Here is a 16717-nt window from a genome sequence, read left to right as displayed (position 1 = left end):
GCTGGGATTTGGGGTGGGATTGTCTTCTTAGGCAAAAAGCTGCTTTGGAGAAGCATCTTCGTTTCCATCAAGAACTCCGTAAGGAAGCCAGTGGCCTACAGTGGACACAGAGCATTTCCAGACCGTGGGTTTATTCTTATTTCCAGTTCCTACGAATGCCCAGGCTGTGAGGCTAGAAGAAAGCTAAAAGTAAGTTGGGAGTGATGACAGAAAGAGAAATTTCCTTTCATAATGAAATTCCACCCTGAGCCCAGTTAGTTTTGTTTCATCTGGTTCATATCAAGCCACACCTAGGGTTTTCTCTACCCTGGAACTGCCATTGCCACTGCCCCCCCCATCTGTTCAACTCAATTAAACTCTTTTCATTTAAATCCTTTACCTTCTTGAAAACCACATAAATCCAGAAACTCTGGTGCCACATATTTACATAATTTCAGTTTGAAACACTAACATACTTTTAGGATACTCAATGTGTTTCATTTCAATGTGTCTGAAAGAGTTGAAGGTAAATAGAAATTTTGTAATGCAAATAATTCTGCATTAGCTAAGACAAGCTAATTCACATTTTTTCATATTAAGAAATCTCTTGAGGTTGGGCATGGTGGTGCACACCTGTAATCCTTGCACTTGGGAGACTGACTCGGGTGGATACAAAGTTTGAGGCCAGCCTGTGCTACTTAATGAGACCCTGTCTCAAAAACACAAAACAAAGCAAAACGAAAGAAAAAAAATCCCATTACAAAACCACAGCCATTTCATCCCAAGAATCTAAAATTAGATTTCTATTTAGGAAAAGGTATGGTTTTTTTTTTGGTTTTGTTTTTTGGTACCAGGCATCGAACTCGAGTCCTTGCGCTTGTACAGCAGGCAGCAAAACCACTGAGTTAAATCCCCAGCCCCAGGAAAAGGTATGTTTTCAATTACTTGATAAATGTTGGATCCCAGGTACCAAAAAAAAAAAAAAGAAAAAAGAAAAAAAGATAAATGTTCATTTGCACAAAATGAACTGTTGTTTTGTATCTCACATCCCCCCGGTACCGATCCTAGAATAGCACTGTCAATAAGGGAGCCATCAGCCACATACAGCTATTTAATAAAACATTCTTCAGCCCCACTAGATATATTTAAAGCAATCAGTGGCCACATGTGGCAGCACAGATATACAGTAACATTTCCACCACCACAGAAAAGTTCCATCAATGTTTTCAAACCCTGAAAATTAACAAATTTTGAGATTTTGCTAACTGTGCCCTAAAGAACCCACCAACAAAACTTTAAAATCACACTGACACTACCAGAAGTCTTGACTAGATAATTCATCTTATTTTGTTGTTTTGGTTTTGGTTTTGGGGGCTTTTTTGAGAGGGTCTTGCTGTATAGTTCAGGCTGGCCTTGAACTCTCAGTAATCCTCTTGCCTTAGCCTCGAGTGCTGGGCATTACTGTCTTTTTAATACTGAATAAACCATCCTTTGGAACAAAGTGCCACAGAATGATTAAAGTACACGAAAAGGAACAAGATGTATAAAGTGATGTTGAATCAAACAATCATCTGAACCTGAAATTTCCCTTAAATTTCCCTTGGACCTACTCTATGCTCCGTTGTCCACAATTAAAATATATTTGCAGGAAATTTCCTTCAATTTCTCATTAATGCTCATGAGGTATTTGCTTGTACAGGAATTGTACCTCTACAACCCAGAAATTGAGCTTAATTTGGATTCTATATTGCTGTTATTGGACTTGCTTAGATTTGATGCTTGCTTTCACTCCTTATTTAATGTAAAACAGAAATAAAGTAGCCAACACACTGGCATAGTGAATTTAAATGTCATTTAGATTTTTCTCAAGCTTCTGGACCCTAATACATTCATTCATTCAGTTAAAAGTACTTAATCAGGTAAAAGCATCTCAAATAATTCACCAAGAAAAGAAGAAACACTTAAGGAAAACATCCCTGTGAGGTAAATGAACATTACTGATTTTTTTTCTCCCTTCTTTTACAAATTTAGGATATTGTAGTCAAGTACCAGATAGGATGGCTATGCTGTTATTCAAAGTCCCTCCAAATTAATGTTCTATTAATTTTTTGCTGTGAAGTACCTATTTCATCAGGTGTTTGTTTTGGCTTTTTTTTTGGTATCAGGGATCCAACTCAGGACCATGTGATTTCAAGACGGGCGTGGCACCACTGAGCTAAATCCCCAGCCCGTTTTGTTGCTGAGACAGGATATGGCCTTGAACTCTTGGTGATTCTCCTGCCTCAGGGATGCACCACCTCACCCAACTAGATAAAGCACATTTTTACATTAACTATAGCAAAGTGCAGTACAGTTAGAAGAATCCAATAAACTAAAAACAAGAAAATCACTTCTCCAGTAGCTAGGCTCCACCACCCAAATGCTTAAGAGCCTTCAGATGTTTAAAAATGAAAACAAAATTGACACTAAACTACATGTTCATGAACACTGGATAGCTCCAAAAGCCAAAGTTTTGTTGAATTTAATATTGATAAAAATAAGACCCATGAGGACTTTCTAAAGCTGAGCCTAATTCCTAGTCACTAATAAAATGCATGACAGTCAAAACACTCTTAATTCATTCAGTGGTAGAGTGCTTGCCTAGCATAGCTGGGATCTTGGCCTCAATTCCAGGTACTGAAAAATAAATTAAAAGAGTTCTAATTTACACATACAAATAATTTTCAGTAAAAGTTGATTAAGCTCAGGCCAACCTTTTTTTTTTGGTACCAGAGATCAAACTGAGGACCTTGTGAGGCAGGTGGCAGCACCACTGAGCTAAATCCCCGGACCCAGGCCAACCTACTTTTCAGCAAGTGACCTGACTAGGGTGTGGTGTAAGCTTTAAATTTATGAACACACCTGAGAACAGCTTTTCTTTGCTCTTCTCAAGTAGTCAGGTACTATTTAGGCAACATGAAACCAAATCACATGTATACACAGGTTTACTGAATTCTGAGATTAAAGAGTCAAGGGCCAGGGATGTAGCTCAGGGGCACTGCGCCTGCCTCGAAAGCACAAGGTCCTGAGTTCGATCCCCAGTACCAAAAAAAAAAAAATTAAAGTCAAAAGGAAAAGTGCTCTGAAAGGAACAAACTAATGCGGTGTTCTTTAATTGTATACATTTAAAAGGGCTGGGAATTTAGCTCAGTGGCACTGTGCCTGCCTCAAAAGTGCAAGGTCCTGAGTTCAATTCCTGGTACTGCAAATAATAAATAAATAAAAATAAAGATATATAGGAAAATGGGCTGGGGATGTAGCTCAGTGGCATTGTGCCTCCCTGGCAAACATAAGGTCCTGAGTTCAATCCCCAGTACCAGAAAGAAAGAAAAAAAAAGATATACAGGAGAATATGAACCAAATATACCAAACTTAAACAGAGAATATTTTGCAAAAAAATTTTTTTTGAGACAGGATCTTGCTATGTAGTTCAGGCTGGCCTTGAACTCCCTGTGATCCTTCTGCCTCAGGCTCCCAAGTGCTGGAATTATAGGTGTGAACTTCCACACCCAGCCTTGCAAATTGTTAGAGAACTGAAATTATCAGTATGAACCAATTCTTAATTTCCGATGTGACCATCACTGGGTAACTGTATGTATACACCACACAGAATATCAAGTTTTTTAAAAAACCAAACACTGAGTGTGTGGGTTATCACGGCCTTAAACTTCTTGATTTAGAAGGCACTTCAGTAATGGAGGCTTTTGCAGGGCTTCAAAGTCACTAACATCACCATGGTACAGCACTTTTTCTTTTTGTTAGTTTCTTGAGACAGGGTCTCGCTATAGAGCTCAGGCTGACCTTGGACTTCCCGAGTATCCCAGGCTGGACACAAAGTCATGGCAACTGTCTTGCCTCACCCTCCCAAGTGCTGGGATTACAGGCATGTACTACCATGCCTGGTCACTGTACAGTACTGAAGAAATACTTATACTGTGTCCAAATAATTTCCAACATTATGCTAGAAAACCTTATTTTAGGCATTTTTCTTTTTTTCCTATACAATGAAAAAAATAAAGCACTAGTACAGTTTTTACAAATATTGTTTATTTTAATGAAGCTGGTACACACAATGTCCATTTAAAACCCATATCCCAGGCCAAAAAGTACAAACAAAATCAAAAGGAGCAGTGTTCTGTTGTATACATGTCTGCATGTGTAACTTTATTAATTGCTAGTGAAAATTAGAACTTTTCTGGGATCTTCTGACAAGATTTTTTTTCAATCTTAAACTGCTTTCTCTTCAGTGAAGCCATCCTTGGAGTTAGTCACTACTCTCAGCATGTCTGTCATCTTGACTCCAAAGCTGATCTTCCTCTTCTTTTGGTCCAGACCCTCAGATTTTAAGCTTCCAGTTAAGGAAAGATCATCTTTCCACAGTTTGGTTCTCTGAAAAACTTCCATCTCCCACTGCAAGTCATAGTCCAGGAGTGAAGCAATCGTAAGCTCGAACTTCAGGGCCAATTGGAAAGTCATATGAACAATCACATTGGTCGATCTTATTACCACAATCCTGAAAATGCACAGTCCTGAAAAATGCGGCCTCTCTGTGCACTCACGTAATTTTTAAAAAGGAGAGGACAATATGAAGGAAGCTGAGGTTTGATTACCAAAAATCAGCACAATGAAAACAATGATGAATAATGAGCACTAGAATTCAAATTACCAGATGTTTTAAAGAGATGGGGTGCCAGTTTTCATTTCCATTTTGAACACCACATTACAAAAGAACTATTTTTTAAAAATAAAAAAGGATTGACGGGAAAGAAAAAAAATAAAAAGAATATCTAAACCGTTGAATGACCCCCTGTTTGTTCCTGATAAACTTCAATCACATCTTCTTCCTCCATTCCCAGCTGTAAGAAAGAAAAATGTATTAAGAGAAGAAGAAAAAAGCACTATTTTTAAATTGGTTTCAATTATGGACCAAAGGGTCAGGGATTTAGCTCAGTGGTTCCACCACCTGCCTCGAAAGCACAAGGTCCCAAGTTCGATCCCTAGTACTAAAAAAATTATGGAGCACTTCACTTTAAATACTTTAAATACTTTAAAGTGAAGAAAAAAAAAAAAACCAGAAGTGACCTACAGTTAATTACACTGCTCTACAATGAAGAATCCTGTGTGCTTTCATCTAAAGAACATACTGTTGCCTAGCACACACAGGCCCTGGGTTCAATTCCCAATGCCATAAAAACAAAAACAGAGGGCCAGGGATTTAGCTCAGTGGTACCATGCCTGCCTTGAAAGTGCAAGGTCCTGACTTTGATCCCTGGTACCAAAAAAAAAAAAAAGCTCATAGAGGTATGTGTTTCCTGTGTCTATCCAGTCATTTCTTTTACTTTCTTTTCTTTTTTTTTTTCTTTTACTTTCTTGAGTCAACCTGACTTGGAAATTTATTCATTATACAAAACTGAAGTGTGCATATAATACCATTAATATCAAATTATTTACATTTTTTTACTCATTCTCTCATGAACATAAAATGTTTTCCAGAGGCTACAAGACAGGTGCAGAGATGTTTACAGCAGCACAATTCATAACAGCTAAATCTCAGAAGCGGCCCGTATGTCCATCAATAGATGAATGGATAAAGAATGTAGTGTTTACACACCCTGGAGTACTACTCTACCATAAAGGATAAATCTGAGTCATTTGTAGGAAAATGGATGCACCTTAAGACCATAATGTTAAGTGAAATAAATCAGACACACAAGCTTAAATACCACATGGTTTCTCTTACATGAGAAACCTAAAGTAAAAATAAGACAGATAATAGAGAGTAGGGAGAGAGATCTTCCTCAAATGGAAAGGGAGCCAGGCGTGGTAGTGCATGCCATCACTCCATTGGCTGAGGCAGGAGAATCACTGTGAGTTCAAGGCCAGCCTGGGCTGCACAGCAAGACCCTGTCTCAAAAAAATAAAATAAAATAAATTAAAATAGGAAGGGGATCAAGAGATGGAAGGGGAGGAAAGTAAGGGATGAAAAAGAAATGAAGATGTGTTGTGTGCACAGACCAACTCCACATAAGGAATGTAAACATTGTGTACTGCACACATGTACTAATAAAATTACATATATACAATAAAACTTAGTAGCTTCAAAAAACAAAAAATGAAGTTTGGTTTTTTTGACATTACTAGGGATCAAAGCCAGGGCTTCTTGCATACTAGACAAGTGCTAACACTGAGCTGTATCTTTGGCCCTCTTTTGTTTTTTCCTTCTTTTTTTTAATGTGTTTTAAATGCACTGAAATAATTCTAAAAGGTTTTTTCCAATGACATTATTATTAACAATGGTGGCTTCTGAGAAATAGAAATTCTCTGGAAGTATTCAAGGTACATTTATTTTCTATTTTCTACTCTTTGGTAGTTTGGTACTATCAGCATTCTTTATTTAAAAAAGAAAAGACAGTGCCTAAGGGGTCATGGCAACACAGTATCAGACATTACCCTTAGTGAGGGCAAAAGACTGAAGCTTGATTCCACTGTGCTGTCAAAGTAATGTAAGAGGCAGGGTAAAAACAAAAACTACGCAAGGTCCCAAGTTCAATCCCTGGTACCAAAAAAAAAAAACCCACAAAAACTAGTATTGTTGGGCCAGGGATTTAGCTCAGTGGTTCCACTCCCTGCCCTGTAAGCGCAAGGTCCTGAGTTTGATCTCCGGTACCAAAACAAAAACTAGCATTGTTTCCAAAGAAAACTATAATGGATCACAAAAACAAATGAAAAAGGAAAATAAAAAATCAGTTATTTCCAAAGAGAAAAGTGTTTTTTTTTTATTTTGTGGATGACATTTTTGTGGAGAATTATAAAATATCAAAGTTGGGGCCGGGGATTTAGCTCAGTGGTTTTGCCGCCTGCTGAGCAAGCGCAAGGACCCGAGTTCGATCCCCACTACAAAAAAAAAAAGTTAATTTTGTGTTTTGATTTTTTGAGGCAGGGTATCACTCTGTAGTCCAGGCTGGACTTGAACTCATGGCAATCTTCCTGCCTCAGCCTCCCAAGTGCTGGGATTACAGGTGTGCACTACCACTCCGGGCAAAAATACATTAAGAAATCTAAAAATGACAGACTTTTGTGGATTTATGATTTTAAAGTAATCATCAGACTGGCTCTAGTAGTAAGGCTATCTTGGTTATGATACATATATGAATATTAAAATAATTAAAGGTTTTAATTGTATATATAGCATGGCAAATGCTGGAAGGAATAAAATTCCAAACATTATAAGGAACTTTCCAATTAGGAAGACAGCGTGTATCTTCATGCTATAGAGAATAAGAAGTTAGAAGCTGCAAGAAGTACATTAGTAGAGGTGAGTAAATGACAGTACCAGCTTATTCCTTGGTATGGTTTATATCTAGATGTCCCTAAGGCCTCATGTGATCACAGGTGGGACCTTTGGGGGCTAGTGGTTATAAGAGCTTTAGAGCTGACTTGCTGTATGGGGTGTGGCCTAGAAGTGTGGATCTCGCTCCACTCCAGCTCTGCTCCCTGTCTGCCATGAGCCGATGTTCTGCCAGGCTGGAGCCAGGACTATGGACTGAAAAGTGAGTCAAAATAAACCTCTTCTCCTCTTAAGTTTCTGGTGTTGGGTATGTTTTCCCAGCAATGAAGAATGTGACAAAGATATTCCTGAAATACCTACTCTCTCCCACTGGCCCCAACATTCCCTTGAAAAGAAAATATCTAATTATATAGACGAGAGCCTCAGTAAAATGTACTAGGTATCTATTATGTGCTGGAGATTATGCTAAGTAAGGACAAGGAAAGTACAATGTGAGTCTGAAATATCTTACTGTACCAGAAAATAAGGAAGTGTTCAAGAAAGTGGTGGTCCATACACCTAGGTGGAATGTTTCATGAGAAAGAGGACATTTACATAGTTGTGAAATATGCACAAATTTCTTGATCATAACAGGAAAAATAGTTACAGAGTAGAGAAAAAAAAGCACAAATGAAGTGTTCAAACTTTCTATAATCAACAAGGGCCTGTGTGCTCCAGATTTCATACCCTGAAAAGGGTATTTGTATAATATTGCAGCCAAAGGCCCATTGCTTGATCATGAGAAACAGACAACCCCAAAGTGAGGGACTTTTCAGAAAATAATTGGTTTGTAGTCTTCAAAAATGTCAATGTTGGGCCGGGGATTTAGCTCAGTGGTTCCGGCACCTGCCTCGCGAGCACAAGGTTCTAAATTCGATCCCCGGTACCAAAAAAAAACAGTCAATGTGTAAGTCAGGCACAGTGGTATATGCCTGTAACCCCAGCACTTTGGAGGCTGAGGCAAGAAGATCACCGAAAGTTTGAGGCCAGTGAGAGACTGTCTCAAAAAACCAAAAAAAAAAAAAAAAAAGATGACATAATTGGGATAAATGGCAAAACTAGGTTGTAGATTAAAAGTGTTCTAAGGCTAGGGATGTGGCTTAGTGGCGCTGCACCTGCCTGGCAAGCACAAGGTCCTGAGTTTGATCCCCAGTACTGGAAAAAAAAAATTAAAAGTATTCTAATAATTAAATTCTCTGTGATTAATAGTACTGTATTAATAGTAAAATAATATACTTTTTCAAAGGAAATATACATTAAGCCAGGCATGATAGCATGCATCTATAATCCCAGCACTTTCGTAGGCTGAGGCAAGAAGATCAGAAATTCGAGTCTAGCCTGGGCAACTTAGGGATTTAGCAAGACCTTGTCTCAAAATAAAAAGTTAAAGGCCAGGGATGTGGCTCAGTGGCACCATGCCTGCCTGGCAACTACAAGGTCCTTAGTTCAATCCCCAGTACTGCATGCACAAAAAAACACAAAACAAAATAAAAAGTTTAAAAAGGGGGATGGGGGGCCGGGGGATGTAGTTCAGTGTGAAGGCCCTCCTAGATTCAATCGCTAGTACTTCAAAAAACAAACAAAAATACTAAAACATTAAGGAGTAAGTGGTCATGGTGTACACAAACTACTCCACATGGTTTGGGAGAAAACAAGGGAAAAAAAACAGAGACAACACATATACACATACACAAGAAGGGAGAGAGACAATAAATGAAAGTAGCAAGGCCGAGGATTTAGCTCAGTGGTTCCAGTGTTCCAGTGCCTGCCTCACAAGCGCAAGGTCCCGGAGTTCAGTCCCTGATACCAAAAAAAAAAAAAAAAAGTAGCAAAATGATAAAAATAGGTGAATGTAGGAAGAGAATAATGGAAATTTTCTGTACTATTCTTGTAACTTTTCTGTAAGTTGAAAAGTGTTACAAAATAAACACAAAAATACAAAAATGTCAAAAAGAACACAGGTCTGCCAGGTGTGGTTCTGCACACCTGTAACACCAGCACTTGGGAGGCTGAGGCAGGAGAACTGCTGTAAGTTCAAGGCCAGTCTGAGCTAAATAGTGAGATCCTGTCTCAAGAAAAAGAGCTGTCCCGGTACCCAAAGAAAAAAAAAGAAAAAGAGCTGTCCTCTGGGCCTTATGACAATTTCAGTACTCAATCTGTTTTTACCTCCCTTCTTATTGGCACTGTCGCAAGCAATATTTTGAAAGCTCAACCCAAATGATTATTTTTTTCTGACAAATGATATACCACATAAATCAGAGGAGACACCAGAAAAGGGCAGTTTAATACCTTTATACCATGAAACAAATTATTGAAGGGAGAACTTTAAATTGATTCAGAAAGAAATTATACTCACTTCTTTTGGAGTATGATTATCAGCAATTCTCTGACCTTCAAAGAGAAACCTGAGTGAATTCATTGGAACTCCCTAAAAAAGGTTTAAAAAAAAGTGTATGTATGTGTGTATATATATATAGAATGTATATACAAATATTAGAAGACATAGATAGGAACTTTGATACACAAAAAGCAAGCCTTAGGTGCACAGAACATAACACTAGACAGCTACTACTATCCTAACTATCATGTACTGAGTACCAACTATTTACCAAGTCATTTACCAACTATTTATCAAAATATTTACCAAGTACTTTGTATACACAATTATAAATGTTCTTTGCAAACAACTCTAGCATTATCAATTGATCTTCACTTTCTAACTAGGGAACCCAAGGCTTGCAGAGCACTTACAGAGGGCACACAGCTAAAGAATTTAAAGCCAAACCTATTTCTAAGCCTGTGGTTCCCGCCACTAATTTATTCATTTTTTGCTAGCATGAAACATGAAATCAGAAAGAACCTGGATGAACATCCTCACCAGCTCCTAACTATACAAGCAAAAGTGGTTTTAGCCGGGAATGGTGGCACACACCTATAATCCCAGCACTCAGGAGGCTGAGGCAGGATTGCTATTGAGTTCAAGGCCGCCTAGGCTACACAGCAAGACTGTATTAAAAGCCTGGGGGTGTAATTCAGTGCAAAGGCCCTGGGTTCAATCTCCAGTACTGCAAAAGGGGAAGAAGGGTATAGAAGAGGGAAAGAAGGGAGCCGGGGATTTAGCTCAGTGGCTGCCTGCCTTGCAAGCGCAAGGTCCTGAGGTCAATCCCAGGTATCAAAAAAAAAAAACAGAGAAGAGGGAAAGGGGGAAGAGCAAAGGGAAAGACAGTTTTGCTCAATACCTAATATATTAAGATTTTACTGTGGGTGTTTAAACATTGTTCCAAGAGCATTAAATTAAAACCACTTCTCAATACACGTTATTACATAAGTATGAAACCATGAAAACTTACCCTTCATGTGATTTAAATTCTTTCCAAAGTTACAATAAACTGGCTAACAAAGGTAGAATATTCTTTATAGGATTTTTTTGAAAAATATCTCACACTGCAATCTAAAAAAAGATTCTATAGAAAGTACAACAACACACACAAAGACATAAAAAGATTCTATGGATCTGAGTAACAGCCTCATGGTAGACTATGTGCCTAGCGGGCGCAAAGCCCTGGGTTCAATCCCCAGCATCAAGGGGAAAAAAGTTTTAGTAGAAACCAATCTATAAAATAAAAATGGTCAAGTGATTCAACCAACATTTAATTTACAGCTTTACAGTATCTCATGGGAAATGTTGTAGCTCACATAAATTAAATTTTGGATTTCTTGTTTGATTTCTATCATTAAATGTTAAGAGGAAAAAACTATCAAGCTTCTATAAATTAAATATAAAAAGTTTTTCTATAGATTGCAAACTGCTTGGCATGGTGGGACACACCTATAATCCAAGCACTGTGGGAGGCTGAGGCAGGAAGATTGTAAATTGAAGCCCAGCCTGGGCAACACAGCCAATATTCTGTCTCAAAATAAAAAGGGCTGGAAGTATAGTGCAGCACAAAGGCTCTGGGTTCAATCCCCAGTATCACAAAGCAAGAAAAGAGGGGTATGAGGAGGAGAAGATGGGGAGGAAAAGGAAATATTTAATCTTTGCAACATTTTTTTGCCCCCCCAAAAAATTAAGTAAGTCCATACAATGCCTGTGTTAATATCATGTAATACAATTCTTCAATGTTTTTGTTTCCTTTACTTGTATAGCTTTCTGCAAGTCAATTTTTTTTTTCCTGAGAAAGGTCTCACTATGTAGTTCTGGCTGGCCTTGGAGTCACGGAGATCCCTTTTTTAATTTCATACCAGGGATTGAACTCAGGACCTTGCACTTGCAGGGGCGGCATGGTACCACTGAGCTAAATCCTGGGCCATTTTTTTTTTTGATAAGGTAGGCTAAGCGTTTGTCAATTTTATTTAATCTTTCAAAGAACCAACTCTTCAATTCATTGATTCTCTGTACTTTTTTTTTTAAGTCTCTATTGCATTAATTTCTGATTTTTATAATTTTCTCCTCTCTATGAGTTTTGGGCTTGACTTGCTCTTCTTTTTCTACAAGCTTGAGGTTCAACATTAGGTTATTTGAGCCCGCTGTTTTCCTGATATGGGTATTCACCACTATAAATTTCCCTCCTAGGACTACTTTCATCAAGTCCCATAAGTTCTGGTATGTTCTATTGGCATTACTGTTTAATTGTAGAAACTGTCTGATTTCTTCTTTAATTTCATCTGTGACCTTTGGTTGTTCAGGAGAGTATTATTTAATTTCGATGTGTTTATGAAGTTCTTTGTGGTTTCTTTTGCCACTGATTTCCAATTTCACTGCACTATGGTCTGATTATATGCATGGGATAATTTCAATTCCTTTGCATTTACTTAAGCATGTTCTATGAGCGAGTATGTGGTCTGCTTTGGAGAACATCTACAAAGAATCCATTCTGATGTTGTGGGGTGGAACACTGTAGACATCTACTAAGTCCATCTGTTCAAAAGTTTGGTTCAGTTCTAATATTTCATTGTTGGTTTTCTGTCTAGTTGATCTATTTGTGATAGTGGGGTATTGAGGTCCCCCATTACAACTATATTAGTGCTTATTTGATTTTTCATGTCCATTAATATTTGTTTTATATAGTTGGGTACACTGCTGTTTGGTGCATATATATTTATGATTGTTAGCTCTTCCTCTTGGATTGTACCCTTTACAAGGATGTAGTGACCTTCTTTGTCTCTTAAGCAGTCTTGGCTTGAAATCCACTCTGTCTGCAAATAGAATAGCCTTGTTTTTTCCTGGGTTCCTGTCCTTTGACTTTCAGTCTATGAATTTTTTTTTTTAATTAAATGTGTATGCAGCATATTGTTGCATCTTGCTTCTTGATCCACTCTGCTGGTCTGTTTCTTTTGATTGGTAAGTTGAGACCATTTACATTGATGGTTATAACTGATATGTATTGGCTTATCCCATGTTGTTTTCCTGTTCTTGGCTCCCTTCTTTCCTCTTCTGTTGAATTTCTTGCCCTGCCTAGTGGATTCATTCTGTTGGGGTTCATGGAGTTGTGATCCTTGTTATCTCTTTCTAGAATATCCCTCAAAACACTTTGGAGTGCTCACAGTGATGCTCCTGAGCCTCCCGAATGCTGCGATTACAGGTGTGCGCCACCATGGTGGCTTGCAATTCAATTGCAGTAGAGACTGATTAAACCTATTTTTTACCTATTAATTTAAAGCATAATTTCACTTAAAATAATCCTTGGTTATCTCCTATTGATTTTAATTGCATGTACAAAAAAATCAACTACAGTAATAATGGGTAGCATTTATTGAGCATCATTAGGCATCATGTTAAGAGCTTTATGTAGCTACTTCATTTCATCTTCATGAGGTGAGCACTATAATATTCTCTTTTTAGTAAAAGGGACAAAAAGTAACTTGCTCCAGCTCACAAAAGCCAGGTGGTGACAGAGCCCAAGTATGCATCAGGCAGGCTGAAGGAATGTTAATCTAGTAATCTAGCTCACAAAGACTGTATGCTGTGAGGATTCAGTATTCATAAGTTAGACTTCCATATCTATCTTCGTAAAAGAAAATTCTTTGGGTCCAGGGATTTAGCTCAGTGGTGCTGCACCTGCCTGACATGCGCCAAGGTCCTGAGTCTGATCTCCGGTACCAGAAAAAAAAAAAAGATTTGATGTTGAAGATATGAAATAAAATTAGCAGAAAGCTCTAGTGCTATGGATAAAGACAGTATAATAATATTAGCATTTAAATTTAACATGTAGCTGACCACTCATTTACAATTCGGAGTACTTTTATGCTAGTTCCACATCTTACGAATTCAAACTCTGAAATGGCCTACAAGAGAGCAAATAGAATTACACAGGTATAATGATAAAATTAAGAGTGCTTTTTCCTTGAGTTCCTAATGGTGAAAATAATAGAACAGAATCATTTTTTTTCTTCTTGACAGATTTCAGGAAAGAAACATTTATGGCAAAGCACTGTATTTAATACCATAATATACAAACCTGTCTTTGACAGTATGATTCTTTAAGTTTTTTGAGATGTGTTGTCATTTTCACTTTGAAGTGAATCTCACTGCTATCCTAAGGAGATAAAAGAAAAACAATTATCCCTCTTTGCATAAATATTTACTTTGCGTAAAAGAAATTCTTTTTTTTTTGTACCGGGGATGGAACTCAGAACCTCGCACTTATTTAACAAAATTATTTAATTACACACACATAATAAAACTAGAAACATAAACCTTATCACCTATACTTTTCTACCAAAATATTCTTTTCACCATTCCTAACAGGTTTTTTAAAACACTCAATTCACAGGGCATGGTGATGCACACCTGTAATCCCAGCACTCGGGAGGCTAAGGCAAGAGGACTACCTCAAGTTCAAGGCCAGCCCATGCCACATAGTGAATTCAAGGCCAACCAGAACTACATAGAGAGATCCTGTATCAAAAAAGAAAAAAAAGAAAACAAAAGTGGTGCATTTGATAGTATTGTTCACTGTCTCTCATTAAAAATTTTTCAATAAGATAATCACAGAAAAATGGAAAAAGGATATGAATACAAAATTAGTGCAAAACTATAAACATAGAAGACAAAAACTGCATGCTACTAATAATCAGAGAAATGCAAAATAAAGACTTTTACCTATGATATTGGCACAAAATTGAAGACTGATAATATCCCATGTTCGGGGGGAATACAGGAAACTAGTACTTGTGAATTTTTTTTTTGATACAGGGATCGAACTCAGGACCTTGCACTTGCAAGGCAGGCAGCAGAACCACTGAGCTAAATCCCTGGCCTGTAGTACTTGTGAATTTTGATGGTGCGAGACCAACATCCCACTACTATAATTCTTTCACACTTAAAAAACGAAAACCATGTAATTATGGAGAAATTATGATGATTCATTCCTCCAAAAGTCTTCAGCTTACCTTAACATCTCAGAAAGACTCAATAAGAAACAGACTACATCTAGGGCAAACAGGTGCCAGAGAAAGGAAAAGGGGATGAGGGAAGGGTGAACAGAGGAAAAGAACACATACTCTTCTGTTTAACAGTGGCCCTGGCCTTACCAAGAAATAGTATTTGTACATTTGCCTATGAAACGTACCAACTGAGAGTGAGTGTCCATTTGGAGAAATTAAAGTGATCTAAACTTGCCTAGCAAAGTAATTTAAAAATCATCACCAGGGATTTAGCTCAATGGTTCTGGAGCCTGCCTCACAAGCACAGGGACCCAAGTTCGATCCCCAGTATCAAAAAAAAAAAAAAAAAAAATCATGTCAGCGACTTTTACCTCCAAGAGAAGCATGCATAATCAATAAAAATGCCATTTTCAATTAACGTGAATATTTTCTGTGTAAGAAATTATCCCCACACTAGAAGAGCATCAAAGAAGAAAAATACGGAAACTCACCTGTCCAATGACTTTGAGTTTAATGTACTCGCCTTCCTTCTTATCCCCCAAGTCCTCCGTTGAAGGTTTTGCCTCCTGGAAGAAAAGTAAATTTCAAGATAGAAGTTCATATCTGCCCATAGGCAGACACTTCCTCAAAGGATTCCAACAGCATGGGGAATAACACCAAGAATCAACAAATGGGACTACATCAAATTAAAAATTTCTACACCACAAGAGAAACAACCAACAGAATGAAGAAACTGCCTACAGAATGCGAGAAAATCTTTGTCAAATAATCTTCCAACAAAAGATGAATATCTAGAATACATAAAGAACTCAAAAGGCCAGGGATTTAGCTCAGTGGTTCTGCCGCCTGTCTCGCAAGCACAAGGTCCCAAGTTTGATCCCCCGTGCCAAAAAAAAAAGAACTCAATAAATATAACATCAAAAAATCAAATAGCTTAATCAATAAATGGGCAAATGACCAGACTCTCAAAAGAAGTACAAATGGCCAATAAGTATATGAAAAAATGTTCAAACCAGACGTGGTGCTGAACACCTGTAATACCAGCACTTGGGAGTGTGAGGCAGGAGGATCACCAGTTCAGGGCTAGCTTGGTGGACATACTGAGTTCAAGGTCAGCCTGAACTATATATATAGCTAGAGCCTGTTTCAAAAAAAAAAAGTTCAACACCTTTAGTTATTAGGGATATGCAAATCAAACTACACTGAGATTCTTTCTTACGGTTATCATCAAGAATACAAAAAACAATACACGCTGCTCAAGATGGGGGAAAAGAGTGGGCAGGAACCTTTTTACACTGCTGGTGAGAATGTAAATTAGTACAGCCACTATGGAAATCAGTATGGTGTTTCCTCAAAAAACTAAAATTACAAAAAAAAAAAAAAAAAACTAAAATTACAGCTACTGTTTGCTCCAGTTATACTGTTTCTTGGCACATATACAAAGGAGTAAATGTTGGCATGTTACAGGAATACTTGCATAACCATTTGGTAAAATTCACAACAGCCAAGATATGAAACCAGCTTAGGTGCCCTGTATAAAAATCAATTCAAAAATGAATCAAAGACTTAGGTATAACACCTAAAACTACTAGAAGAAAACACAAGAAAAACACTACAGGCCAGCCTGGGCTATCTAGCAAGACCTTGTCTCACAAAACAAAACATGAGTACATCAAATTAAAGTTTCTGCACAGCACGGGAAAAAAACCAACAGAGTAAAATGGCAGCCTACAGGATTGGAGAAAATTTTTGCCACCTACTCTTCCAATAGAGGATTAATGGTTGGAATATATAAAAAACTCAAAAAACACCAAAAAATGAAATAGCGCAATCAATAAATGGGCAAATGAATTGAACAGCTACTTCTCAAAATAAGTATAAACAGGCAGTAAGTCCATGAAAAAATACTCAATAGCTTTGGCCATTAGGGAAATACAAATCAAAAATGCAGAGATCCCATCCTCAAGAATACAAAACACAGTTAAA

The 16717-nt window shown here is 37.6% G+C and overlaps 2 protein-coding genes across 8 annotated transcripts in view; one reads left to right on the top strand and one right to left on the bottom strand.

The window, feature by feature from the left end:
• Kiaa2012 (KIAA2012 ortholog) overlaps positions 1–15632 on the top strand; it is a 147314-nt gene extending 131682 nt beyond the window's left edge. For 5 of the 6 annotated variants that reach the window (XM_021263622.2, XM_021263623.2, XM_013074449.3 and 2 more), the window contains one exon: positions 32–4802. In XM_021263622.2, the coding sequence (XP_021119281.2) occupies positions 32–170 (139 nt within the window). In that variant the 3' untranslated portion in view covers positions 171–4802. Of the gene's footprint in view, positions 1–31; positions 4803–14118 lie in introns of those variants that run through there. The other variant, XM_021263620.2, reaches the window with a different exon arrangement.
• The window catches only part of Sumo1 (small ubiquitin like modifier 1), a 25131-nt gene continuing 12457 nt past the window's right edge, over positions 4044–16717 (bottom strand). Inside the window, exons 2-5 of one of the 2 annotated variants that reach the window (XM_004851205.4) lie at positions 15223–15297; positions 13804–13881; positions 9702–9773; positions 4044–4874 (exon numbers count right to left, since the gene is read on the bottom strand). In XM_004851205.4, coding sequence (XP_004851262.1) covers positions 4806–4874; positions 9702–9773; positions 13804–13881; positions 15223–15297 — 294 coding nt within the window. In that variant the 3' untranslated portion in view covers positions 4044–4805. The remainder of the gene's footprint in view (positions 4875–9701; positions 9774–13803; positions 13882–15222; positions 15298–16717) is intronic. The other variant, XM_087206270.1, reaches the window with a different exon arrangement.

Source organism: Heterocephalus glaber, unplaced genomic scaffold (genome assembly GCF_053883595.1).
Source record: "Heterocephalus glaber isolate CG9 unplaced genomic scaffold, H.glaber_assembly_v1.0 deba00000621, whole genome shotgun sequence".
Classification (NCBI taxonomy): Eukaryota; Metazoa; Chordata; class Mammalia; order Rodentia; family Bathyergidae; genus Heterocephalus; species Heterocephalus glaber.
Note: the sequence above shows the minus strand (reverse complement) of the source record. Positions and strands in the feature narration are given on the sequence as shown.